The sequence below is a fragment of the Rhinatrema bivittatum genome, chromosome 3, assembly GCF_901001135.1.
Source record: "Rhinatrema bivittatum chromosome 3, aRhiBiv1.1, whole genome shotgun sequence".
NCBI lineage: Eukaryota > Metazoa > Chordata > Amphibia > Gymnophiona > Rhinatrematidae > Rhinatrema > Rhinatrema bivittatum.
The window spans coordinates 195,283,205-195,309,412 of record NC_042617.1 but is presented as its reverse complement, the minus strand read 5'-3'; the positions used below and the strand labels follow the sequence as shown (position 1 = coordinate 195,309,412).

General features: G+C 44.7%; 1 protein-coding gene across 5 annotated transcripts in view; it reads left to right on the top strand.

Moving 5' to 3' along the window:
- Positions 1-26,208, top strand: part of LOC115087192 (glycoprotein endo-alpha-1,2-mannosidase-like) — a 109,437-nt gene that overhangs the window by 20,432 nt on the left and 62,797 nt on the right. For all 5 annotated transcript variants that reach the window (XM_029594057.1, XM_029594052.1, XM_029594056.1 and 2 more), the window contains exon 3: positions 21,954-22,063. In XM_029594057.1, coding sequence (XP_029449917.1) covers positions 21,954-22,063 — 110 coding nt within the window. The remainder of the gene's footprint in view (positions 1-21,953; positions 22,064-26,208) is intronic.

Genomic DNA, 26,208 nt, shown 5'->3' with positions numbered 1-26,208 from the left:
CTGTAGGAGATCAAGCCCCCTACTTCTGAAGCTTATTTGGTGGCTTCTAGAGGGGCAAAGATGAGTGAGGGAGAGTTGGAAGAGGGGCAGTATTCCCTTAAGGAGGAAAGTAATTCGCCTTTGGTTCAGCTTTTCCATAAGTAGAAACTCTCTTCCCTGATTTCTCAATCCTTAGGAATTTTGATTATAACTGAGCAAAAGGGGGAAATGTTAGTAGATTGGTTAGAGGATCCCATCATGGTGTGTCTCTGAAACCGTTCAAAGGTCTTCCTCTCCCTAAATCTATTGGGGAGCCGGTTTCTGGGGAACAGGTTTCTCCAGATGCCAGTTGTAAGGGACAAGCAAAGGCTCTTAGCAGTAAAGAAAATAGTTAAAGGTTCCTAAGGTGGATGCTCTGGTGTGTGCTGTTACCAGAAGAACCACTGTTCCTGTGTAAGGAATACTTAAGGGTGCGCAGGACAGAAGGATTGATGCTTTGATCTGGCCAGGCTGGCTTTGTAGGCTGCAGTGTGCAGTAGAATTGTGTCACGGGCAGGAATGCATTTGGTGTAGCACATTCAGGAAAGTTCTTTGGGTGGACTTAGATCTGTACAGAAGGAAGCGGCTCAGATGGAGCCCGGAGCGGCCGTCTTTGGTGATGCCTCTTATGATTTCATTTGAGCGATGACTAGAAGCATGGCCTCCATGGTGGCAGCAAGATATTTGTTATGGCTGCTTAATTGGTCAGCAGATACCATCTCAAAGACTTAGTTGGTGCAATTTCCCTTTAAATGGGGTTCGGCTCTATGGTTAAGATTTGAAGAAATTTGGGAAGTCTAAGGTACACAGGTTGCCAGAGGATAAGTCTAAATGGGCTCCTCGGTCTGCTCCAGCCAGGATCCCAGGATAAAGAGAGAAGGAAAATACTGTCAACCAGCATTCTAGACATTTTAGTAGTCCTTTCGGCCCAGTAAGAGAAGCTAAAGATCCAAGCTCTGGCATAGATGCCGGTGGTCAGAACTCTCATAATAACATACAGGTCGATCCAGTAAAGTGTGCTCCGTCGGAGCGCCCTGTCACCCTGCTCTGGACGCGTGTTTTCCCTTACCCCTTATTCAGTAAGGGGAGGAAAACACGCGGCCCACCTGCGGCACCTAATAGCGCCCTCAACATGCAAATGCATGTTGATGGCCCTATTAGGTATTCCCGAGCGATCCAGTAAGTAAAATGTGCAGCCAAGCCGCACATTTTACTCTAAGAAATTAGCGCCGCCCAAAGGTCGGCGCTAATTTCTTCCGGCGCCAGGGAAGTGCACAGAAAAGCAGTAAAAACTGCTTTTCTGTGCACCCTCCGACTTAATATCATAGCGATATTAAGTCGGAGGTCCCCAAAAGTATAAAAAAGTAAAAAAAAAAAAAAAAAATTTTTGAATTCGGCCCCGCGGCTGTCGGGCCGAAAACCGGACGCTCAATTTTGCCGGCGTCCGGTTTCCGAGCCCGTGGCTGTCAGCGGGCTCGAGAACCGATGCCGGCAAAATTGAGCGTCGGCTGTCAAACCCGCTGACAGCCGCCGCTCCAGGCCAAAAGGAGGCGCTAGGGACGCGCTAGTGTCCCTAGCGCCTCCTTTTCCTCGTTTGCACCGCGTCGCCTAATTTAAATACTGGATCGCGTGCACCGGCGAGGGGCCGGTGCGCGCGCCGGGAGAGCGGGCGTTAGTCCGCTCTCCCACGGACTTTACTGGATCGGGCTGATAGTAATGATGGCAGATAAAGATTAAATGGTCCATCTAGTCTGCCCAGCAGTTTGCTTATAGTAGTAACTGCCACTCAATGCAGGAAATCCCCTTGCATTCTATTAAGGGTAGTAACTGGTGCCCGTGCAGGTTGCCCTCATTCTGTTAAGGGTGGTAACTGCTACTCCTGTGCATGATACCTCCATGCAGAAATGTTACACCAACCCTTTTTTTTTTTTTTTATAAGACTTTAGGGATTCACAGTTTGTCCCGTGCACTTTTGAATTCATTATCTGTTTTCATCTTCACCACCTCTTCTGAGAGTGCATTCCAGGCATCCACCACCCTCTTCGTTCCTCCTAGAGCTTCATATCTTGACCTCCTCTAGTTCTACTGTTTCCTTGCCAACAGAAAAGGTTTGAAGTTTGTGTATCAGTTTGTGCATTGTTAATTTCTGTCAAGTATGTGAAAGTCTGTATCATATTTCTCCTGCACCTCCTCTTCTCCAGGATATACATATTTAGGTCCTTCAGCTTCTCCTCATAGATCTTCTGAAACAGATATCACACCATTTCTGTTGTCTTCCTCTGGATCTGTCTGTCTTTTTTAAAATACGGTCTCCAGAACTAAACATAGTACTCCAGGTGAGGCATCACCAAGGATCTGAACAAGGGTATTATCACTCCCATTTCCTGCTGGTTATTCCTCTCTCTATGCAGCCCAGCATCTTTCTGGCTTTAGTTACTTCCTTGTCACATTGTTTCACCTCCTTCAGATTGCCAGACACAGTCACCCTCTCAATGAAGGTTTAGGAATCCAGGCTTTGATGAAAAAGATAGGCAAACATTTGTCAACCTTTTACCAAAGATGGGTTCAGATTATTTAGGATCAGTGGGTTTTGGAGATGATTAAAGATAATTACATCCTAGAGTTTTCTTGTCATACTTCAGACATGTCCATGGTGTTTTTATCTTTCTTCTCAGAAGAGGGACACGGTACGGGTTTCATGTGATCGCTTCCATTCTCTGAAAGAGATCAGGGAAGACATTCTGTCTACATAGTGGTTCCAAAGAAAGAGGGTATCTTTTAGACCATAATGGATCTCAAGCAAGTAAACAGGGCTTTGAGAGTCACTTTAAGATGGAAACTTAGAAATCAGTAATTATTAATGGTAGAGGTGAGGCAAGGGCAATTCCTCATATTAGATAAGGCGAGATAATCGGAAATATCTTCTTCCCTGTACATACCGGATTAGTCCAGACTCCTGGATTTTGCCTCCACACCAGCAGATGGAGACAGAGCAAGATTTGACTGACTCTGCCATATATACCCACAGTCTGCCAGTATTAGTCTGTCTCCAGCAGATGGTACGGGTGCAACACTCAGTCTGTACTGATTCTTTAAAAAAAAAAGATATTTCACAGTGTAGAGACAGGTAGTATTTGGTTAGTTTAAGTTTTTTGATTAAAAAAAAAAAAAAAAGCGATCTAACTAAGAAGAGATCAGCTGGCTGATGGTCTTAGCCTCCCAGGGGGTTGGCAGGTTTCAGGACCTGACCGAGGACAGCAGAACAGGTTGGCGTGTTTTAGTAATATAAATAAATAGAGGAGCGGAGTCGCGAGGCTCTCCTTTGACCTTTCTGCCGCGCCGATCGGGGAGCGTTTTTCGTTCTGTTCTCCCCCCCCCCCCCCCCCCCCCCATCTGTTTTGACAAAGGAGGGATTCCTTTAAGTTTTTCTTTACCCGGCCCTCTCATGCTGCGCGGGCCGTTTTGTACTGTGTGTGGCTCAGGGCGCGCGCGCCTCTCGAGGGATGGGCTGTGTTCAGCCTGCATCCCCGGAGGTGAGGGAACGTCAGGACCCGTCGGGGGGTGGTGATACGGAGGAGATCGGTGGCGATCGCGTTTGGGGAGCTGCCGGCTTCAGATATAAGGACCTTGCCACTGAGCGCGGTAAAAGACGCCATTTTGGGAGCTACTTCTTTCGTGGCTCAACTCGCGGTGAGGGAGGGGAGTCCCCTGCCCCCTCTCTCGCCACAGCAGCCTGCTCCGTGGCTTGTTTCTCCTGCGGGAGCAGTAGCAGGGGGACAAGATGATGAATCAGGAACGGATTCGGAGGGGTCTTGTTCCTCCTTTTCTTCAGACTTTATTCTTGCCATGCATAGGGCTTTTAAAGCGCATAAGGCCTCTAAAAGATCCGCTTCCAAGCCCGGGAGCTCCTCCGTGCCGCTCTCCAAGGGAAAAAAGCGGCATCAGTCAGTGGACCACGGGAGATCGTCAAAAGCAAAGCGGCCTTTATGGTCCATCCCACCCTAGGAGGATTCGGACACAGCCTCAGAGACTCCGGATCAGGAAGATCCGGAAATGCCGGTCCTGCCCCCGAGGGGGTAGAGGGCAACGGTGATCAGCAGCAGGGGGCTGCTCATCCGAGTCAGGTCGGAAAGGGCAACGATCTGAAGGTGGTGCCCCTGTTCCGAAGGGATGAGCTCGGGCCCCTCATTCCTGCCATCCTGGGGGAATTAGGGATTGACGCACCTCCTGAAGAGTCTCGCTTAGGTTCTATGGATCCCGTGTTGTTGAGCCTGAGGGATCCCCCTACAGCCTTTCCCTTCCATTTCTCGGCTACGGACCTGCTCTTCTGGGAATGGGATACTCCAGATTTGGGGTTAAAGGTCATGAAAGCAATGGATAAACTTTATCCCCTGCTGGATGAAGCTTTGGAGGTTCTTCGAGTTCCGAAGGTGGATGCAGCAGTTTTGGCAGTCACGAAAAGGATTACTATCCCGGTCACGGGATCCACAGCCCTCAAGGACCTACAAGATCGAAAGCTGGAGATACAGCTTAAGAAGATGTTTGAGGTATCCACTCTGGGGGTCCGGGCGGCGATGTGTAGCAATTTTGCCCTAAGGGCAGGGCTTCACTGGGTACAGCAACTGCAAGCCAAGGAAGGCTTTTTGGAGGACGAAGCTCGGCAGGCTAGCCGACTCAAGGCAGTGGTGGCTTATAGTGCGGATGTGCTGTATGATCTCTTGCAGACATCGGCTCGTTCCACGATCTCGGCAGTCTCGGCACGGAGATTGTTGTGGTTACGAAACTGGTCTGCGGATGTGGCTTCCAAATCCCAGTGGAGGTCTTTTACCTTTTTAAAGGCAAGCTACTATTTGGAAAGGAACTAGAAGACATGATTCAGTCCTTGGGCGAGAATAAGGTTCATAGCTTGCCGGAGGACAGGTCACGCTCCAGAGGAACTTTTTCTTCTCGGTCCCGATTCCGAGGGGGTCATAAATCTCGTCCGGCCTGGACAAACACGTCTTCCTTTCGCCAGAATACGGGCAGGCAACAGGCCTGGTCACAGCTTTTTTGCGGGAGACGTTTCGGCAGACCTGAGGCTTCCCAGGCAACCCCAGGTGGTAAGTCCGTGCAATGATGTCCTGCCGGTCCATTCCTCGGTACCGAAGGTAGGGGGCAGGCTGTCTCTGTTTTACGAGGAATGGGCCACAATCACATTGTATCAGTGGGTGCTTTCTGTGATAAAATACGGCTACCCTTTAGATTTTGCACGACGACCCAGCCCGCGGTTTCTGATCTCCCTATGTGGGTATGCCGAAAAACTCCAGGCTGTAAAGCAGACCTTGCACCGTCTTCTCGATCTGGGAGCGATTGTTCCAGTTCCTTCTCCAGAACAGCGAAGAGGCCATTATTCCATATATTTCATCATTCCAAAAAAGGAGGGTTCCTTCCAACCCAACCTTGATTTAAAGCAAGTCAACAAATGCCTTCAGATCCCCCGCTTTCACATGGAGACGTTGCGTTTGGTCATCACTTCCGTTCAGCCGGGAGAATTCCTGGCATCTCTGGACCTGACGGAGGCGTATTTACACATCGGGATCAGGGCAGACGATCAAAAATTTCTAAGATATTTCATCTTTCGAAAACACTACCAGTTTTAGGCTCTGCCCTTCGCTCTTGCGACGGCTCCCAGAACATTCACAAAGATCATGGTGGTAGTGGCAGCGCAACTACGCTGGGAGGGCTTGTTGGTGCATCCGTACTTGGGCAATTGGTTGATTCGGGCAAAGTCGGAAACTGTGTCAATCAGCGATCCGCCGGGTGCTGCAGTTGTTGAAGTCTCTCGGTTGGGTGGTCAACATGGCTAAGAGTCACCTCATTCCCTCTCAGTCATTGGACTGATCCGGTACATATAGGGAAAAGAAAATTAGGTCTTACCTTTGATAATTTTCATTCCTGTAGTACCAAGGATCAGTCCAGAGTCCTGCCCACTGAGTGCATAAAGGTAAGGGAGAGTCCGCTGCTTCGGCGTTTGTTTTCCTTTGATCTGCGGTTTTCATCAGTTTTTACCCTCTTTTCACGGGTCCGGTTTATTGTAGGGGTCAGTGATCCATTTTAAGGTTTCGATTCCTGTGTATACTTAGTTTGTTTGGGAATCATTCTGCTTTGACATTACGTAATACTGGCAGACTGTGGGTGGCACCCTGGTATATATGGCAGAGTCAGTCAAATCTTGCTCTGTCTCCATCTGCTGGTGCGGAGGCAAAACCCAGGAGCCGGAAAGAGCTAGACAGAGCTTGACTGGTGACTGGTTATCAAGAATCTAGAAGAGGTGGAGTTGCTCTCATGGGTCACGGTGACTACTGATGCCAGTCTCTTTGGATGGGAGCACATCGTTAAGGTCAGATGGCCCAGGAAGTCTGGACAATGGAGGAAGCCAGGTGATCAATCAGTCTCTTGGAGACCAGAGCAATAAGGGAAGATGCACCTGCAGTTTGCCCCTCAGAAAAGGTGGTCAGGATTTTATTGGACAATGTGGTGGTAGCATCACATCAAGGAGGGCACAGAAGTCCTGGTGGTGCAGGAAATGGTCCAGTTGTTGCTGCGGGTAGAGAGACATGTATGGATTTTTTCAATGGCTCACATAACAGGTGTGGAGAATGTGCAGATGGATTTTCTCAGACAGAACTGTCTAGATTTAGGAGAATGGTCTTTGTCAAGAAAAGTATTCTCGACAATAGTGGACAGTTGGGGAGAGCCGGTGATGGATCTGATGTTCTCCTGTAACAATGCTAAGGTATTCAACTTCTTTAGTAGCAAGAGAGAGTTGTAGTCTTTGGCAGTAGATGCCTTAATTCAGGAGTGGCTGAAAAAGTGTCTATTTTATGTATTTCCACCATGTCCCTTAGTGGGCAGATCATTACAGAAAACTTTAGAGCATTGGGGTTTAGTGATCCTTGTGACTCCGGCTTGCCCAAGACGAACTGGTATGCAGATTTGGTGAGAATGTTGGGCGCCTGGTGCTGCTCCCAACAGCCCAATTAGTTGTTTGTCCAGGGTCCACCAGTGTACTAAGATCCTTCTCAGTTTTGTCTTAAGACTTGACCCTTGAGAAGGCGCATTTAGTTAAAGGCATTAGTGAATACTTAGGTATGCGTGTAAACTACCTACAAATGTTAATACTACAAATGTTAATAGGTGGTCTAGAAAATTTGGAATAAATACACTCCTATGGACCAGGAAGGTCTCTACATCCTTGACATGTATCAGGATCTGGAGGAATTTTGAGGATTGGTATTCAAGCAAGAAGCTGTTATCTAGAGGTGCTTTGATTCAATCAGTTTTGGAATTGCTACAAGATGGTTCGAGTAAAGGTCTAGCCCTCAATTCTCTGAAGATTCAGGTAGTGACAATTGCTAGTTTTAGGGGGTGCTTCAGGGACAAATCTTTGATGACTCATTCTGATGTTGACCCACTTCCCATGTAAGGTTAAGCATATTCATCCTCCTGTCAGGGAAGTAGTTCTTGCCTGGGATTTGAATTTTGTCCTCAGCAGTTTGAGCTTATTAGGAAATCTTCAGTCAGACATCTCACTCTTAAGTCGGTATTTTTGGTGGCGATTTGTTCCGCTAGATGGTTTTCGGAGCTATAAGCTTTGTCCTGCAAGTAGCCTTTTCCAACTTTTTTCGAAGGAGGTCTTTATCCATACAGTGCCATCATTGCTTCCAAAGGTGGTCTCAGCATTTCATCTCAATCAAATGGTGTCTTTACCTTCGTTCAAGAAAGAGGCATACAAAAGCAGGTTTGTCTAGATGCATCATCTTCATATCAAAGAATCTTACTTTGATACTTAGACTAATGATTTCAGAAAACTGGATCATCTTTGTGTTCTTCCATGGTCCTAGGAAAGGCGAACACCCCACACAATTTTCTAAATTGTTGACTGGAATACCTCTGAAATAATATGCTGAAAAAATGAGGCATTGTCAAATATTTATTGTTACAAAAATGTTCTAAATGGTGCTCAAAGGCAAAACACACTGCAGTATAAAAGGTTAATAAAATCTCACAAGAGAGTTCAATAGCTGAGTACTTTTACAAAAATTGTGAAAACACTTGATTTTGTATATAGGATCCTTTAAATGGAATCTCTCATAGTATACTGTTTTAAATAGTTGACATGTTTTGCATAGCTGAATCAGGATAATTCACATGTACCTAGCCATTGAGATTTCTTTCACATTTATCAATTTATCACGCAGGCAGCATCATGGGCTTAACTTCATTTAGTTTCTCTGTCAATATTTGCAGAGCAACAATTTGGAGGTCTTTACATTCCTTTGCAAAGCACTATCATCTTGATGCCCATCCGAGGAAGAGGCAACATTTGGCTCTGCCTTCTTGAAAGTGGGTTTGACAGTATCCCACCTGATTCAGAGGTAGCTTGGATTGTCCTAGTTATATGGACTGGTCTGGCTAGAACCTTCCATAACTGCCAAATTATTCTTCATTCTGAGATGTATTATGGAGTGTTCCTAGGTTGGAGCACTCTGGGAAGAAGATATTTGAGTTGAACTTTCTGTCCAGGTGAGTGCTTCCATAGTGTGTCTTGTTTGATGTGGTTTGTGTTGGTTCCCAAAAGCTCTTGAACTTAAAGACAAGGGAGAATTTATTTAGTTATATTTTGTGGCTTGTTATGCTGAATACTGGTAGGCTAAGTGCAGCAGAGGAACCCTATAAGGGGTGATCTCTGTGAGCCTTTTGTTCTCTTCATAATTTGCTGGCTGGGGAGCGTAACCCATGCTTATGGATTGGTGATTATCAGGTAAAATTAAATTTCACCATTCATTCTGATGGTGTTTGCCCAAGGACATTGCAGATAGTCATAGTTGATTGAGGGCTAGAAAGTACAGTGATAAATCATTCAATGCTGCCCCAGAGCTTCATCTCTGCCACAGTCTTGCACAACACCAATCCTAGCAAACAAGATCCCTAATCATGATGTCCTGCACCATCTTGAGGACAGCCCTGCTATTGAGCAGTGGAACTAATGTATTCCCTGCAGTTTGCCATGCTGAATGTGAGAGATATTGGATATTGTTCTAGTACTGGCCATCTAGAAAGTCATCGGAGATACTTAGTCCCAGATAGGTTCCAATGGCAGGGCTTTAACCCCCGCCCTATTTTTCAAATTCTCAATCTCAGCTAAGAAGTAACTGTCATCAGCACATAGCTCACTACAAAGAGATTGATAAAACCAGTGGCATAGTTGAGTAGATATGATAATGGACTATTGGGACTATTCAGATCTTTTTCTCAGCTAATGCAATTACTTATGAAAATGGGCTTTCTTTGTTCCTTATGCCAAATGCCTATATAACCCAAGAATTGTACCATTTAGTAGAGTTATTTTTTTGTTCATGGGAGTATACACATCAAGGCTATTCTCCGTCGACAAGCAAGTTTGAATTAACCATAACATTTGGGTGACATCATCTGGTGGCACGAATGGACACTTCTGTCTCTAAGCTCGTAGACATGTATCCTATTTCTCTATTTTTCTTCAATATTTCTGCTAAAATTCTCAATATATTTCTCTTCAAAGCTGCATAAACAGCCCCCAAACAGCACTTTTCTTCAAGATGCTCAGAAAGAAAAAACCTAGTAAGTGACTTTAAAGACTGTATAATGTGGTAGAAAAACTTCCATTACTGAAAGAAATGAAATTTATTATCGCTATCTTGGACCAAACCACGACCAGGCCAACTGTCATTATGGCCTGATGTCTCCATGTTCCCAAAAGTCAAGGGCATGGAAAATAAGAGTAATTGCATAAGCCTTTCAGCAGCTGCAGTTGGTCCTCTTCCCGAAGTACAGCGTTGTCTGCCTCTCTAGGTATGGAATTGAGCAGAAGCTCCTCCAAAATATCTCCCCCTTCTATGGAATAGGTCAAGTCTTCAGGGTTGAGTAAACATAAAAAGTTGTGAACTGCTTTGAAGAAAAATAAGTGCCACTAAGTGGAGCCACTGGTATAGCCAGTGCCAAACCCCCCCCCCCCCCCACCCCACACACACAAAGTATTGGCACCATCGACATACATCATTTTCCGGCACATCAATGCATAAAACTCCCAGCATCATCAATGCATTCAGCACCGTTGAAGCATAAGTCCTTAGGGGTAGATTTTCAAACCGCGAGATTTGGCGTACTTTTGCTGGCGCATCAGGCGCAAGCAAAAGTACGCGGGATTTTAGTAGATACGTGCGTAGCCGCGCAAATCCTGGATCGGCTCGCGCAAGGCTATCAATTCCGTATAGCCGGCGCGCGCCGAGCCGCGCAGCCTACCCCCATTCCCTCCGAGGCCGCTCCAAAATCGGAGCGGCCTTGGAGGGAACTTTCTTTTGCCCTCCCCTCACCTTCCCCTACCTAACCCACCCGCCCGGCCCTGTCTAAACCCCCCCTTACCTTTGTCGGGGGATTTACGCCTCCCGGAGGGAGACGTAAATCCCCGCGCGCCAGCGGGCCGCTAGCGACCTGGGGGCGGGTCCGGAGGGCGTGGCCACGCCCCCGGAACGCTCCCGACACGCCCCGAAAACGCAGCGCGGTTCGGGCCCGCCCCCTCAGAAAACCCCGGGACTTACGCGAGTCCCGGGGCTCTGCGCGCACCGGTAGGCCTATGTAAAATAGGCTCACCGGCGCGCAGGGCCCTGCTCGCCTAAATCCGCCCGGATTTGGGCGGATTTAGGCGAGCAGGGCTCTTAAAATCCGCCCCTTAATGCATTTGGCACATTTGACAATTAGCTGACAACCAAAATCAACTAAACAGGTCCAGGCCAAAGCTGGACCAAAGTTCTTGACTACCTTACAAACCCAACAAATATCCTTTCTGGTAGGAGGCAGAATCTAACACTACTTGGTGGAGTGGTGCAAGATCACCAAAGATGGTTCTCAAGATTGTGAAGTCTGAATATCACTTGCCTTTCTCCTGGCTTCCCACACTTCATTATTCAGAGAAGTACTAGTCATTCTAGGCTACATGGCGGCAGCAATTCACATAGTTTAACTAACCCGTCTACATATACGATTCCTGTAGCAGTGGTGCCTTGGGTCCTTGTGGGACCAACTAACTCAACCACTAGCAACCAAAGTAAAAGATTTTCAAGAAATGAAGCAGGAACTATGCTGGTGGCTATAACCCCTTCATCCTTCAAGAAGGCGCACCATTCTTTCTACTTTCTCACCAATTAACATTGGTGACAGATACCTCTGCAAAACATTTCGGGGCCCGTGTGGGACCCTTTTGAATTCAAGGAATATGGTCATTCGTAGAGAAACTATTTCAAATCAACCTCCTAGAACTATGAGTGATCAGATTTGCTCTAATTACTTTCACTCGACTCCTCCCAAGGACAATTCTTAGTCAAATAGACAACCATGTTCTCCATGAACAAACAGGGAGGTATAGGCTCATGTACTCTTTGCCAAGAAGTGATAAAAAAATTGGAATGGGCACAACTTAACCTTCCAGAAATCTCCAACATGTTAGCAGATCACCTCAGCAGAGTTTCGTCCACATGAGCAGTCTTTGCAACAATCAACAGCAGACAGACTGATGAACATATGGGGTCTTCCAGCCATCACCCTCTTTGCTTCATAATAAAACAGAGAACTGGAGGAATTTTGCTCCATTCTACTCAGCAAATTCAGATCCTCTCAGGACACTTTTCTGCTCATCTGGAATGCATGTGTACTTTTCTACCAATTCCTCTGACAGACAGAATGGTGCAAAAGTGCTCAAATACTGGGCCCGGCTGATCCTCATAGCTGCAGTGTGGCCCAGGCAAGTATGCTTTGTGTACCTGTTACATTTGTTCTGTGGTTCTCCAATCCTTCTTTGGTCAGATCCATCCTTCAGGAAGAGGGACATCTGTATCCTCTGAATCTTCACTCCCTCAACTTGATGGCTTGGATGTTGAGCGCACAATACTCGCTGAATTGTCCTTACCCAAGGAGGTTAAGGGCATAAGTGAATGCCAGTATCCATCAACAAGGAAAACCTATGGATTTAAATGAAAATAGTTCTCACATGGTGTCAGTGAAGTTCCTTGGATCCGTTTGCATGTGAACCCAAAGAGTTAATGCTCTCTTTTTCTTCTTCAGGTCTTACTACTTCATCAGTGAGCATTCATCTCTGTGCAATTACAGCTTATCATACTCAAATCAAGAGTAAGCCGATAGCCACTCATCCGTTAGTATCAAAGTTCATGAAAAGCTTATGGCATACTAAACTTTCAGTTCCATGGGACCTAAACATAGTTCTGTCAGAACTGATAAAGCTGCCATTTGAATCATTTGAGTCTGCTTCTCTCAAGTTTTTGGTTTTTTTAATAACTATTTATCACATTTTTCAATATTTACAAGAATACAATGCAAGGAGAGCATGAAAAAGGTGGCAATCACAATATACAATGTAAAGAATGTAACACTGCTAACTAAACATATTTGGTTAGTATAACATTACCAGTAAACAAAATAATCAAGTGGCTGAACTATCAAGGTACGAAAGATATGGACCCCAAATGCGGTTATATTTAAATTGCTCCTGCTGAATTGCATAACAAAGAAACACTATATCAGCGATCTGACTAATTTGTTTCTGCCAGTGCTCAAAACAGGGATTTCTTTTCCAAAAAGTAGCTGTAGAAAATCTGGCTGCTAGAAGCGTTTCGCCTACCAAGCATCTAAATTTTTTGGGAACCAGTGATCCTTCCCATTTACTAAGAAGGCGCAATATAGATAGGAACAGCAATCATATCAGCAGTAACATCTGTCACTTTACGCCAAAATTGTCTGACACCCTTACAATGCCACCACATATGTAGATACATGCCTCGTTCGCCACACCCCCGCCAACAGTAAGGACTAGAATCAGCATACATCTTAGAGTAGGTGATCAGGGTCCTATATGTGTGATGTAACAGATGAATCATTAATTCATCCTGTCTTAGGTGGATAGAGCTATGGTGTACATTTGTCCAAATGGCCTTCCACTTTCATACAGTGAGAGAAGTACCCGAGTCTTTATTCCATTAGCGGATCAAACAGCAAGAAGTGTCTACCAAATTTACTTTGAAGTATCCCCAAATATAATAGGGTTGTATCTTTGACAAATGCATCCAGTTCAGAAAAATAATGTAACAGGTCATTAGGTTCCAAGAGAGAAACTGAAAGATCATACAGCCGAGAGAGTGCTGTTCCTAATTGTAAATAATTAGCATGTGTATGGGTGGGGAGATCAAAATCGGGACACAGAGATGTAAAAGGTAAAAAAACGCCTATCCTCCCAGAGCTTTGCCTGTCCCACCAAGCCATACCTTCGCCATTCTTTCAACCCTGGAGCAAAAGTAAGGCCGGAAACCAAAGAGTTACCGTAAATAGGGCCCAGAAATAGTATCTCCTCCCTGGTCAGCCCCATATACCTCACAACTTAATCCCAAACCGAAATGTAGGAGTCAGTATAGGGCTATTCCTAGTCACTCTCCTGCAAATTGAGGAGTCTGTAGGGACAAGTGGAAGCAGAGCAAGATCCATCATGTCTAATTGGGTCTGTTCTAGGGATCACCACACCGCACCAGCATGTTGGAACCACACCTTAAGCAAAACCAGGCGAGCCGCCCAATAATACACTCAAATTTGGAAGGGCCATCCCTCCTTGCTTTTTAGAGAGCCACAACTGGGTGTTTGATACACGGCCGTTTATACCTCCAAATAAATTTAGAGATCAAACCATGCAGAGCATAAAAAACTTTAGCCAGTATGTTGCAAAGAACGTATTGAAAACAATCTAAAAGCTTTGGTAAAATACTCATTTTGACCAAATGTATGCGTCCCACCCAGGAAATCGGTAATTCTGCCCATTTCTGCAAATTACAATGAACCTCAGCCAATAAATGATCAAAGTTAAGGGTATACAGAGTTTTTAGATTTATTTAATTTATTTATTTGATTTTTATATACCGACATTTGTCGGAACATCATGCCGGTTTACATTGTGACTGATAAACAATAGAGCGAAATACAATAAACAGGAATGGGGGAAGGGGGAGCAGCAATGAAGGAGGAGAGAGGACAGCAGTGGGAAGGATAGTGAAAGAGAGAAATTGATAGGAACATTCAGAGAATATAAATTAACAAGAGACGATATATATACAGATGGAAGAGCCAGACCATTGATGGCAGTGATTAGGAGGGGTAGGGGAAGAGGGAGGGACAAGGGAGGAGGAAAGGCAAAGGGTGGAGGAGGGGAAATTATAACACTGTATTTAAAAGTCTTTGCTAGGGGCAAATAGTGGGGAGAAAGAGGAAAGGCTGATAGGAGGCGGGGAGAGAGAGTGGGCTAAGGGATTGGAGTGCAAGCTAAGTTTGGTCAACATCTGGATACGCCAATGTAAAGAGCCAGGTTTTGAGCCCTTTTTAAAATTTACACAGGCTAGGTTCTAGGCGGAGAGCCGTGGGCAGGGTGTTCCATAGGGAAGGGCCAGCAATGGAGAAAGCCCTTTCTCTGGTGGAGGTGTGGTGTGCGGTTTTTAGTGACGGAGTGTATAGGGTTCCAGCAAGGTTGGATCTGGAAGGGCGGGTGGAAGATCGGAAAAGTGGTGCATTCTCGAGCCAGGTATGATTTTGATTGTACAATATATTGTGGAGAATGGTGAGTGTTTTGTATTTTATGCGGGAGGCAATGGGTAACCATTAGGATGGGGGTAATGTGATCAGATTTACGTGTGTTTGTGAGAATTCTGGCCATGGCATTCTGTAATAGTTGGAGGGGTTTGATAGTGGAGAGAGGGAGGCCCAGAAATAAGGAGTTGCAATAGTCCAGTTTAGTTAAGATAGTTGCCTGTAGGACTGTGCGGAGGTCTTGGGTATATAGAAGGGGTTTAAGTTTAAGTTTCTTTAGGATGTGCAATTTGAAAAAAAACTGTTTTTATGGTATTGTGGATGTGAAGTTTGAAATGTAATTGTTGATCAAGATAGACACGAGTTCTCTCACGTTGTAGGTAACTGTGTTGGAGGGAGGAGCGGCGTTACTTATGGCAGGGAGCGTGCGAGCTGGGGGATTGGAAATTGTAAGGAGCTCCATTTTTGTTACATTTAAAGCGAGATGTAGGTTTGAGAGAAGGGTGTTGATTGAACTAAGGCAAGAATCCCAAAATTGTAATGTTTTGGGGATGGATTCTTGAAGCGGGATGAGGATTTGAACGTCATCAGCATACATGAAAAACTTTAGGCCAAGGTCAGAGAGGAGGTAGCAGAGGGGAAGGAGATATATATTGAAAAGCGTGGAGGAGAGGGAGGAGCCCTGATGGACGCCCTGTGTGAGGGGAATGTGGGATGATTCGCAATTGGCTATTTTTACGGTGTAATTTCTATTGTTGAGATAAGAGAACCATTGCAATGCTGAACCTGTGACACCGATTTCAGAAAAGCAGGTGAGGAGTATGGTGTGATTGACGGTGTCAAAGGCTGCGGATATGTCAAGGAGGGCAAGTATGTATGATTGACCATGGTCCAATCCCTTGAGTATAGTGTCAGAGAGGGTAAGAAGGAGGCTTTCAGTATTACGGGCTTTACGAAAACCAAATTGAGCCGGGTGAAGGGTGTTGTGCTCTTCAAGGAATTCGGTAAGCTGGATATTGACTATTTTTTCCATTATTTTTGCTATGAATGGCAGATTAGAAATAGGGTGATAGTTAGCTGGGATACTGGGGTCGAGGTTAGGTTTTTTTAGGAGGGGTTTGACTACTGCATGTTTAAGGGGGTTGGGTACTTTGCCATGTGAGAGGGAGCAATTGATTATGTCGGCCAGGGGTTTTGAAATGGTAGCGGGGATAGAAAGTAGAGTCTTAGTGGGGATTGTGTCGGATGAGTGTGTGGCGGGTTTAGCCTTTCGGAGGATGCGTTCAATCTGTTTAGGAGAGGTGAGCTCGAGGGACTCAAGGCTAGCGCTCAAATTTTTGGGTAGTGGGTTGACAGGAGAGGGATTAACAGGGAAAAATTGGAGGACATTTGTAATTTTATTTCTAAAGAACATGGCAAGTTCCTCACATTTACTGCTAGCATTTTCTTCAGTGGTGGGGGAGGGGGAAGGGGAGGTGAGTTCAGTGACATAAGAAAAGAGAGCGTTGGTGTTAAATTGGTAATCGTGTATTTTAGCGGAGTGGTAGTCTTGTTTAGCTTTTAGTGTGGATTGTCTGGGATATTGTGGGATTGTCTGAGATCTTGTGGGATAAAAATACCCAAGATTTTGAATCCATCCCGCACTATTCGAAAATTAGCCATACAATCAAGGACCAAAAGAGAGAATTTCGGATTTATCATAATTAATCTTGTACCCAGAGAATAATCTAAACCGCCAGAGAATTTCCAATAATACTGGGCTAAAAGCATGTGGATTAGACAGAAAAATTAAAACGTTGTCCACATAAAAAGAAATGTCACGTTCATGGTTTCCAAACTGGAAACCCGTGACGTCCCGATTTTGCCATATAGAGGCCGCTAGGAATTCTATAGCCAGGGCGAAGAGTAATGAGGAGAGAGGACATCCCTGCCAGGGCCACAGCCGGTAGAAAAGAAGGGAGATAGCACCCCATTAATCAATAGTCAAGCTTTGGGAGCTTCGTACATGGCATGTACCCAACTCAGGAATCTATTCGGGAGACCAAATTTATGTAAGACTGAGAATAAGAAAGACCAAGAAATATGGTCAAACACTTCTTCTGCATCTAAGGATACAATTATGCCTGTTTTTCATAATTTCTGAGAGAGGTGCATGACATTAAGTAAGCGTCTAGTATTCACCTTGGAAACCTGATCTTTTATGAACCCTGTCTGGTCATGGTGAACTAAAAAAGGGAGCAAAATTTCCAGTCGAATCTGCAAAATTTTGGCTAGAATATTTAGTCAGAGTTTAACAGTGATATCTGGTGGTATGACCCACACTCAGCTGGTTCTTTCCCCAACTTAAAAAGAAGAGAAATGGTAGCGTCATCCAATCCCCCCCAAGGAGGATGCAGCCAAGCCTGCATTATTACATAGGGCTAACAAAAAGGGGGCTACATCTTCCAAACATTTCTTTAAAAAGTCGATTGGGAACCCACCTGGACCTAGGCTTTTTCCAGCTGGAAGGATCCGCACTGCATCCTGGATCTCCAGATGAGTAACGGGCACAGCCAGTATCTCTCTCTGTGCATCCCCCAACTCAGGAAGTTCCAAGTCAGCTAAAAAGTCTGGACATCACCATCATCCTGCCCTCTGGGGTCTGAATATAATTCAGAAAATACTGCATTATCAAGCCCTCCAATCTATATGGGTCTGAGCTTACCGTACCATTCGAGGTACACAAAACAGTAATGTGCGATTTTGCTTGTTTTTCGTTCACCGCCCTGGCTAGCAGAGTCCCGGCCTTATCCCCGTGCTCATAGTAATTTTCTCTAGTAAACTTTAAAGCATGCTCAATTTTGGCCATTTCTAGAGAACGAAGCTTCTGCCGGGCATGGTCCAGCCTTTTGTAAGTAGCTAAATAACAGTCCCATTTATGTTGGACTTCCAATTGAATAGTATCATCCTGAAATAAGGAAATCTTTCTCCTCTCCTCTTTCTGCAAGTATCTAGCGTAGCCGATTATTTACCCCCTAAGGCAAGGAATCCCCCTAAGGGCGAGGAATCCCTGTCAAGGTTATGGGCATTCAAATCGCTGACGGTTCTTTTAACTAAATCTCCGAGTGTTGTGATCTTCCTGCACGCAGTGCCCTATCCCTGATACCGGGGGTGTTGTGATCTTCCTGCACGCAGTGCCCTATCCCTGATACTGGGATGTGTGCAGGAAGATCACAACACCCCCGGTAACCAGGATAGGGCACTGCGTGCAGGAAGATCACAACACTCCCAGTATCAGTAATACGGCACTGAGTGCAGGAAGATCACAACACTCCCGGTATCAGGGATACGGCACTGCGTGCAGGAAGATCACAACACCCCCGGTATCAGGGATAGGGCACTGCATGCAGGAAGATCAAAACACTCCCGGTATCAGGGTTAGGGCACTGTGTGCAGGAAGATCACAACACTCCCGGTATCAGGGATAGGGCACTGAGTGCAGGAAGATCACAACACTCCCAGTATCAGGGATATGGCACTGAGTGCAGGAATATCACAACACTCCCGGTATCAGGGATAGGGCACTGCATGCAGGAAGATCACAACACCCCCAGTATCAGGGATATGGCACTGCGTGCAGGAAGATCACAACACTCCCGGTATCAGGGATAGGGCACTGTGCAGGAAGATCACAACACTCCCGGTATCAGAGATACGGCACTGCATGCAGGAAGATCACAACACTCCCGGTATCAGGGATAGGGCACAAGTTCTAGTCACATTGACTGATCACATTACTTTTTTGTCTACCAACCGTTTCCATTTCCCATCCCCCCAACCATCACCTCAGTGGGAACCTTGGTAACATCAATAAATAAGAGGGCAGCCAGCCAATAGGAATACATATTCATTCCTAACTGACCTGAAAAGTGTCAATTTGTATTATTTTCTGTTAGTGCACACTAACCCGATTAACAATTTTTTAACGATAAATCGTTAGAATTCCTATTGTATCGCGTTCTTTAACGATTTATGACTATTTTAAAATTATCGGACGATAATTTTAATCGTTAAAAAACGATTCACATCCCTAAAAGGTAGGCAATAACATATGGTGGCAAGGTAGCTTTTATCAACGTAGTAAAAATGTGATAAAAACAAGAGAAAGTAGAACTCCAGTAGTAACCAGTTCATAACTCTTAAGCAAACAGCCTCTCTCCCACGGGAATCAACAAAATAGCCGTCGCCACAAGGTAGGGGCTGAAATCTGTCAGGGTACTGCCAATGTGTTGGTCTTTCTTTTAACTTCAGACAGCAACTGCTTAGCCTCCTACAGGGTAGAACAGACCACATTTTTATTGTCTACAGTAACTTTGTTTAGCAGGGTAGAGCATCACATAAGGCATTCCGAGTTTCCCAAATTTGCGCTTCACCATTCCAAAGGCCTGATGCCGTTGCTGCAGGTCAGAGGAGAAGTCGGCGAAAATCATGATCTTGGCCCCTTCAAAGGTCAGTACTTCAGCATCCCGGGTGGCAATCAGGATATGTCATTTTATCCTGGAAATTGTGCAATTGAACAATGAAAGTTTGAGGCAGATTTCTTCGGGCTGGAGTTGGTGCAGCAATACGATGTGCTCGATCAATCTTGATGGCTCCTTGTTTGCTGGGAATGGTAAGTAGCTGAAGCAGCTAGTGCGCCGCGAATGCAACAGGGTCAGGGCCCTCCGATTTCTCTGGGAAGCCAAGTATTCTCATGTTATTGTACCGATAACGGTTTCCAAATCTTCCATCTTTTGAACAACAGAGATATGTTGCCTCTCTATTTTCTCAACTTTGCCGCTCAGCGAAGTAGCCATATCCTCCAGTTCAGAGATACAAGTCTCTGCCTCATTGAGCTGCCCCGAATGGTCGCACACCTTGTCCGCCAGCTGGGCGATCTTAACCACCACTCCCAGCCGGGTGTTCAGACAGGAGGTGATCTTAGCAGTAAACGCCTCCAGCAAGTCTTCCACTTTATCTAGGATGCCCCCTTAACTGCCAGGGTTCCATCTACCTCATCCTCTGCGAAAGGCACTACCAAGCCGTCATTGAGCTCTGGCGATTTAGTCCAATTTTTTTTTAAAAGGATTCGTTTGTTTCTCGGCCCACAATGCCGGTAAAGAGCCTTGGGAAGGATCTTTGCACATTGCACAAATAAAGTAAGGAATACATGAAAACAATGGAAATTTATTCAAGAGAATGAATACGCCCCACGGGAGCTTAGCAGCACACGTGCATTCAGTTTAGAGCATTACCAGAAGTCGTCCTTCTCTCTAGTTTTTAATATGGAAAATAATATTCCTTATAGCAGTCATGTCATCCAGAAGAGTCAGCAAGCTTCAGGCTTTGGGTCATTATCCTCCTTATAAGCAATTATTCCATAATCTGGTAGTGCTCCGGGCTTTGGGTAAATATCCTCCTTATAAGCAATTATTCCATATCAGGTGGTGCTCCATATCCTCCCATGGTTTCCACCAAAAGCAATTATCAGCTTTTCATATTTAATCAAGCCATCATGTTACCTATGTTCTTCCCAAGGCTACACTTGCATTAAGATGAGAAAACCCTTCATACCTTGGCTTATTATAAAAGAAGAGCCCAGCCCCATTGTCAAGCCTCACAACTCTTTCTCTCTTATGATCCTAACAGACTTGGCATAGCAGTAACCAAACGAACATTGTCTAACTGGCTAGCAGACTGCTATGCACTAGCAGACCTACAAATTACATCAAGGCTTATCAAGTTCGAGTAATGGCTCCATCAAAAGCTCTTTTACAAGCTCTACCTCTGGACATCATCTGCAAAGCTGCAACTTGGTTGTCAATACACACCTTTACATCCCATTACTGTCCGGTGCCATAGGCTGACGTCGCCCATATGTCATGGCTAATTCATCCTGCTGTTTATGGAGAACACAGTTTATGGTAAGCAAACTTATTTTGTATCTGAAATTTTTGAGGTGGTTTTGTTTCTTGAGCCAGTCTTGCTCCAGAGGAAACGGCTCAGCTTCTCACTCATTCAACTAGCCATTTTCAGACCCATTATTATTTCAGGTCATTTTCTCATAAATTGCTTCTATTCACATTCACTTGCCAATATTTTTTTTTTTGAGTCTGATGCAGCATTGTTTGACAAGAATAACACTTCATCACAAAGACTGCTATTTCTTTAAATGTTACAAGGACAGAGAGTTAAAGATGTTTGAATTTTGTTGTTTAGTGCTGTGGCCTTATTACTGTTCAGCACAAATAGTAACATCATATAGGCTGGCGCTTTGCAATATGATAGAACATAACATAGTAACATAGTAATGACATCTATCCAGTCTTCGCAACAAGCTTCTTATGGTGGTATCTGCCGCGCCATACAGGTAACCCCCATGTTTCTTTGAAGGATAGCAACTGCTGCTCCGTACACATGATCATCTGTTCTAGATACTATATCATACTCCTGACTGGTTGTATCGTGTGTTTCCACCAGCATGCCTACTTAATTTAGAAATTAAAAAAAAATTAATTTACTGAACAGGAGGCTAGAATTCAAGTTTCAGGACTAGTGGGAGAACTGCTTCCTTCTGGAGAAGCCAAAAGCCATGCTGGCATTCAAGCAAGCCTACAATTTTTAGCCTTGGAGGAGGCCTCTCTTTCGGAACAGTAATCACAGCTGGAAAGAGAAAAGTTAAAACAAATATAAAATAATGAAAAATGTTCAGGAAGCTCTTTAGAAGGAAGGAATCGAAACGAAAATGAAAACCTACATTTTATATTTAGGAATTGTATCTGCCATTGCTGGCTGAAATGCTTACAATCCAGTGTGGGAACTGCATTTTCTGCCATCCACAAGTTGTATATGGAACATTTTTGTGGGGGGATGCCTTTATTTCCTCTTGGGGGTGAGACATGCCTTACTCCAGAAATCCTGCGTTGGCGTTTGCCTCACAGTACTGTGGTATTGACTCTGATCCAGATCAGGTGTTCTGTTTCCTCACTCCAAAAACAAACAAATCTACCAACAGATTAGGGGGAAAAGTTTACTTTGAAAGTTAAATAAGTGGTATTGGCTCTTCAGAGAGACTGCAAATTTTGGACTGAGAATTTATAATATAAAAGTGATTTTTTTTTTGTAGTGCAGAGTTAATCTGAAAATTGGTTTTAGTTTATTTAAGTGTACATATTTCTTTTGATTTTAATCTTATCCAGATTATAGTCATAGCTATTTTTTGAGGATTTGATGACTGGAATCATTTTATCTTGGTCTTTTAGGAGTAGTAGCCCTTTCGTGGTACCCACCTGGCATGGCGGATGAGCATGGAGAGCCGACTGATGATTTGGTGCCTGCTATTTTGGATACTGCACACAAATATAAATTGAAGGTATTGTTTTCAGAGTTCTCATGAACATTAATAGGGGCCTTATTTAATCAGTAGCATGTATAAATTATATGGTGGACTCGTCACTTGAAACCTGCCTTTTATCCCTTCTGCCTGCTTTCTATCTAGACTATCATCTGATGACATTTCAATCTTGAATGCAATCTACTTTTCAGAAGCTCCAGGGCTGTCCAGCAACTTGTATGTTCTGATTTTGACTTTGGGCTATTCGTGACTTTTGCTGGTTTGGCCTGTGAGCACTTCTATTACATAGGCAATTTATTTAGCTTCATGTGCTAGTCCTTTTCTTATACCTTATTCATTTTCGTCTGTGGATAATTTGTTGATTTCAAGGTCATGATTGGGGTAAAGCCAGAACCGGAACTAGCTTTTTTGCTGCCCTGTGAGAAAAATTACTGTGTCCCGTTCCCCTCCGAATCATTCACTGTCTGTCCTGGGCCTATCAAATAAAGCCCAGAACCCATGGATAGGAAAGGTTATGAGGTATCCTAGGCAAACCTTCACCCTTGTACACACGCCCCCCCCTCCAACACACACACACACTCCCACACCCTTTACAGAAACACACAATTAAGTTATGCATTTATAACAAATTTTACATGAAAAAGAACATTTACAGTCTTCTGAGGCAATAATAACACTTACATGCATATTATATTTACATGCACTGCTGTGATGCCAACCAGAAAATTCTGCAAAAAAGACACTTCCTATGGGATTAGACTTTTTGTAACACGTGTTTAGTGCGGGCTTGACCCTCAGAAAGCCATGAATAAACAGAATTACCGTTACAATAAAGTGAATTTCCCATACCAAAACAACCCTAGCAATCTTGTATATGAAAAGGCCACACTGCACATATTACACCAGTCCCTAGAACAGCAATAAAACTCTTATTAGGAAACCAGGCTGCTATAGATCCCTATACAGAAATTACATGCCAGCAAAATACCTCACCTCTGTTACATATGCAGACAGATCCTCACCAAATACAGAATAAAGAGATCAGAAAGTATAAACAGAAACGTGCTGAGAAGAAGTAACTGGAACCCACAACAAGCCAGCCTCTATATGCAGAACAACAAAGGAAAAATAGAAACATTACCATCCTGCATAAAACATTAAATAATAGAATCAAGAAATATAAGACATCAGTCATAATAGTAAATTCATATTCAGGAAAAAAGGAAAAGGGGAATTAGATTCAGACAGCAACCAAAAAGAACATTGAATTGTATGGTGTGGGAAAACAAGCAAGGGGGTAACTTGCTGATGCAGAGGTTACTACCCTTACCAATAAGCCTGATACTTTTGATGCAACTCCAACATTGCTCTCTGCTTCAACGGCAAGAGGTAATGGGGAATTGGGCAATGGCTTGTATGGAGTGGTAGATACTACGATAAGCTTGCTGGGCAGGCTGGATGGACCATTTGGTCCTTTTCTGCCATCATTTCTGTGTTTCTGTGTAATAAATATTTCAAACCAATTAATGAATAGAATATCCAAAATTTTCCAAACACCAATAAAATATTTCCAAACATCTGATGAATAAAAAATCCAATAGTAAAAAATGTTCTATTCCCTCCCCCGCCCAAAAAAAAAAAATTAAATATTTCTAAAGAGCGGAGTCATCAAATTGCAAACAATAATTAAAACTAATAAAGGATTAAAAAAATCTTCTGCTCTCTATACCTGGGATCTTTTAATTTCCAGTCACCCTGAGATTGTCACAGATTGGGGTAAGTAGGGCTGCACAAATGTTATCTTCTTTCTCACATACATGCACAGTAACACATTCATTCTCTCTAACACACACAGGCTTCCTCTCCCTCACAGATACATTCTCAGCTAAATTTTAAGTCCCCTGCGTGCGGGGAAAACAGGGGTTACGCACGCAGCTGGGCCTTGTGCGCTCTACGCGCATTTTAGAAGAGACCCATCCGTGCGCGTACCCCCAGTTACGCACAGAAGAGCCAGGCCTCTATCAAGGGGTGGTCCCAGGGACGGGGGCAGTCCAGGGAGTGGAGCGGAGCTAGAGGTCACCGGTACAGCAGCTGGCGTAAGTTCCGAAATAAAGAAAAGAAGCAAAGGTAGGGATTTCAAAAAGGTCGGGGAAGAGAGGAGAAGAGGGAAGGAGGGTAGGTAGGGGGTGTAGGAAACTGGGAACTGGGGGAGGCCCGATCTCGTCGCCACGCGTAAACAGGGCAAATCTCGCCCCTCCCCCCCACCCCGCCCATCAGCCCGGATTTTATAACATGCGTGCGCCATGTGCTCGCGCTGGGAAGCATGCGCGTATTTTTTAAACATCTACCCTTATGTGTGTGTGCCTGTGACACATGGGTTTTCACAGGCACACAAACATACACAAACACTCAAGTTCTCACACAGACACATTCTCAGGCACACAGGCCCTCACCACAGACACGGCTCAAGGCAGTCTGCTCACTGAGGCAAGGGAAGAGATGGCACCCTCCAAGGCATTTAAAGATAACTAGAGTGGGACTTGATGTTATTGTAGAAAAGTGTTGGGAACAAACAATATACATACAATAACCCAGGACTTTTCACACGATGTCAATCTTTTGCGACGCTGCACCACCAAAAATAACGCTGAAGCGCCATGTTTGAATTGTTCGACAACTGTATCTATTACCCTTGATGAAGGACTGGGAGATGGTGAAAGCAGTCCGAAACACGGCTCCGTGTCGGGTCAGCACTGTGAACACTGTCATGGTTTTTGACTGAAAAAGTGCTACAATCCAGATAAGTCTAACCATTTAAATGATGGATTATATATATGGAATAATGCCAGTCAGAGTTTGAAATAGTCATTGACTTTATTCGTTTTAATTTGCAAAAGAAAACTTTCTCAAAAAAAATATCTTCAACATCATGACCTATGATTATGCATAAGGCCGAGTTGAATAGGCGAAAGCCCTAACGAGGAAGCCTATTATGAAGGTCATTGCCTAAATATTTTTGGTGGTGCAGCGTCGCAAAAGATTGACATCGTGTGAAAAGCCCTGGGTTATTGTATGTATACCCTCCAAGGCATGGCATAGCATAGGTCAAATCACTGAGATGGCAAGGAGGTGATGTCCCCCTTGGAGTCTGGCCCTTTCAGTGATTTGAAATGCTGGAGAAGTGGGCAGGCAGGGATCAGAGTTCCCAGAAGTGTGACAGATAAGAGTGTCGGTGATATTTTTAAGAAGCTGGCAACCCTGCCACTTTCCTCACAATTCTACCATCTGCTTCCCACCCTTCCCCAGTATTTACACTCTGGGGAAGTGGGAGATGGGTGAACGGTGAGGGTCTGTGAGTGGCGCTTTCTTTCAGGGCCAGTGCAAGTGTATTAGGTGTTCGGCAAACCTTACACCTTTACGCTTTCCCATTCCCTCAGCTCTCACCACACACAATTAAAATTATGCATGAATAACCTCTCTCTCTGAAGAGAGAGAGGTTTTAAGCGGTGTACCGCAAGGATCGGTGTTGGGACCGGTCCTGTTCAATATCTTTGTGAGCGACATTGCGGACGGGATAGAAGGTAAGGTTTGTCTTTTTGCGGACGACACTAAGATCTGCAACAGAGTGGACACGCCGGAAGGAGTGGAGAGAATGAGACGGGATTTAAGGAAACTGGAAGAGTGGTCAAAGATATGGCAGCTGAGATTCAATGCCAAGAAGTGCAAAGTCATGCATATGGGGAGTGGAAATCCGAATGAACTGTATTCGATGGGGGGGGAAAGGCTGATGTGCACGGAGCAGGAGAGGGACCTTGGGGTGATAGTGTCTAATGATATGAAGTCTGCGAAACAATGCGACAAGGCGATAGCAAAAGCCAGAAGAATGCTGGGCGGCATAGAGAGAGGAATATCGAGTAAGAAAAGGGAAGTGATTATCCCCCTGTACAGATCCTTGGTGAGGCCACACCTGGAGTACTGTGTTCAGTTCTGGAGACCGTATCTACAAAGAGACAAGGACAAGATGGAAGCGGTTCAGAGAAGGGCGACCAGGAAGGTGGAGGGTCTTCACAGGATGACATACGAGGAGAGATTGAAGAATCTAAATATGTACTCCCTGGAGGAAAGGAGGAGCAGGGGTGATATGATTCAGACTTTCAGATACT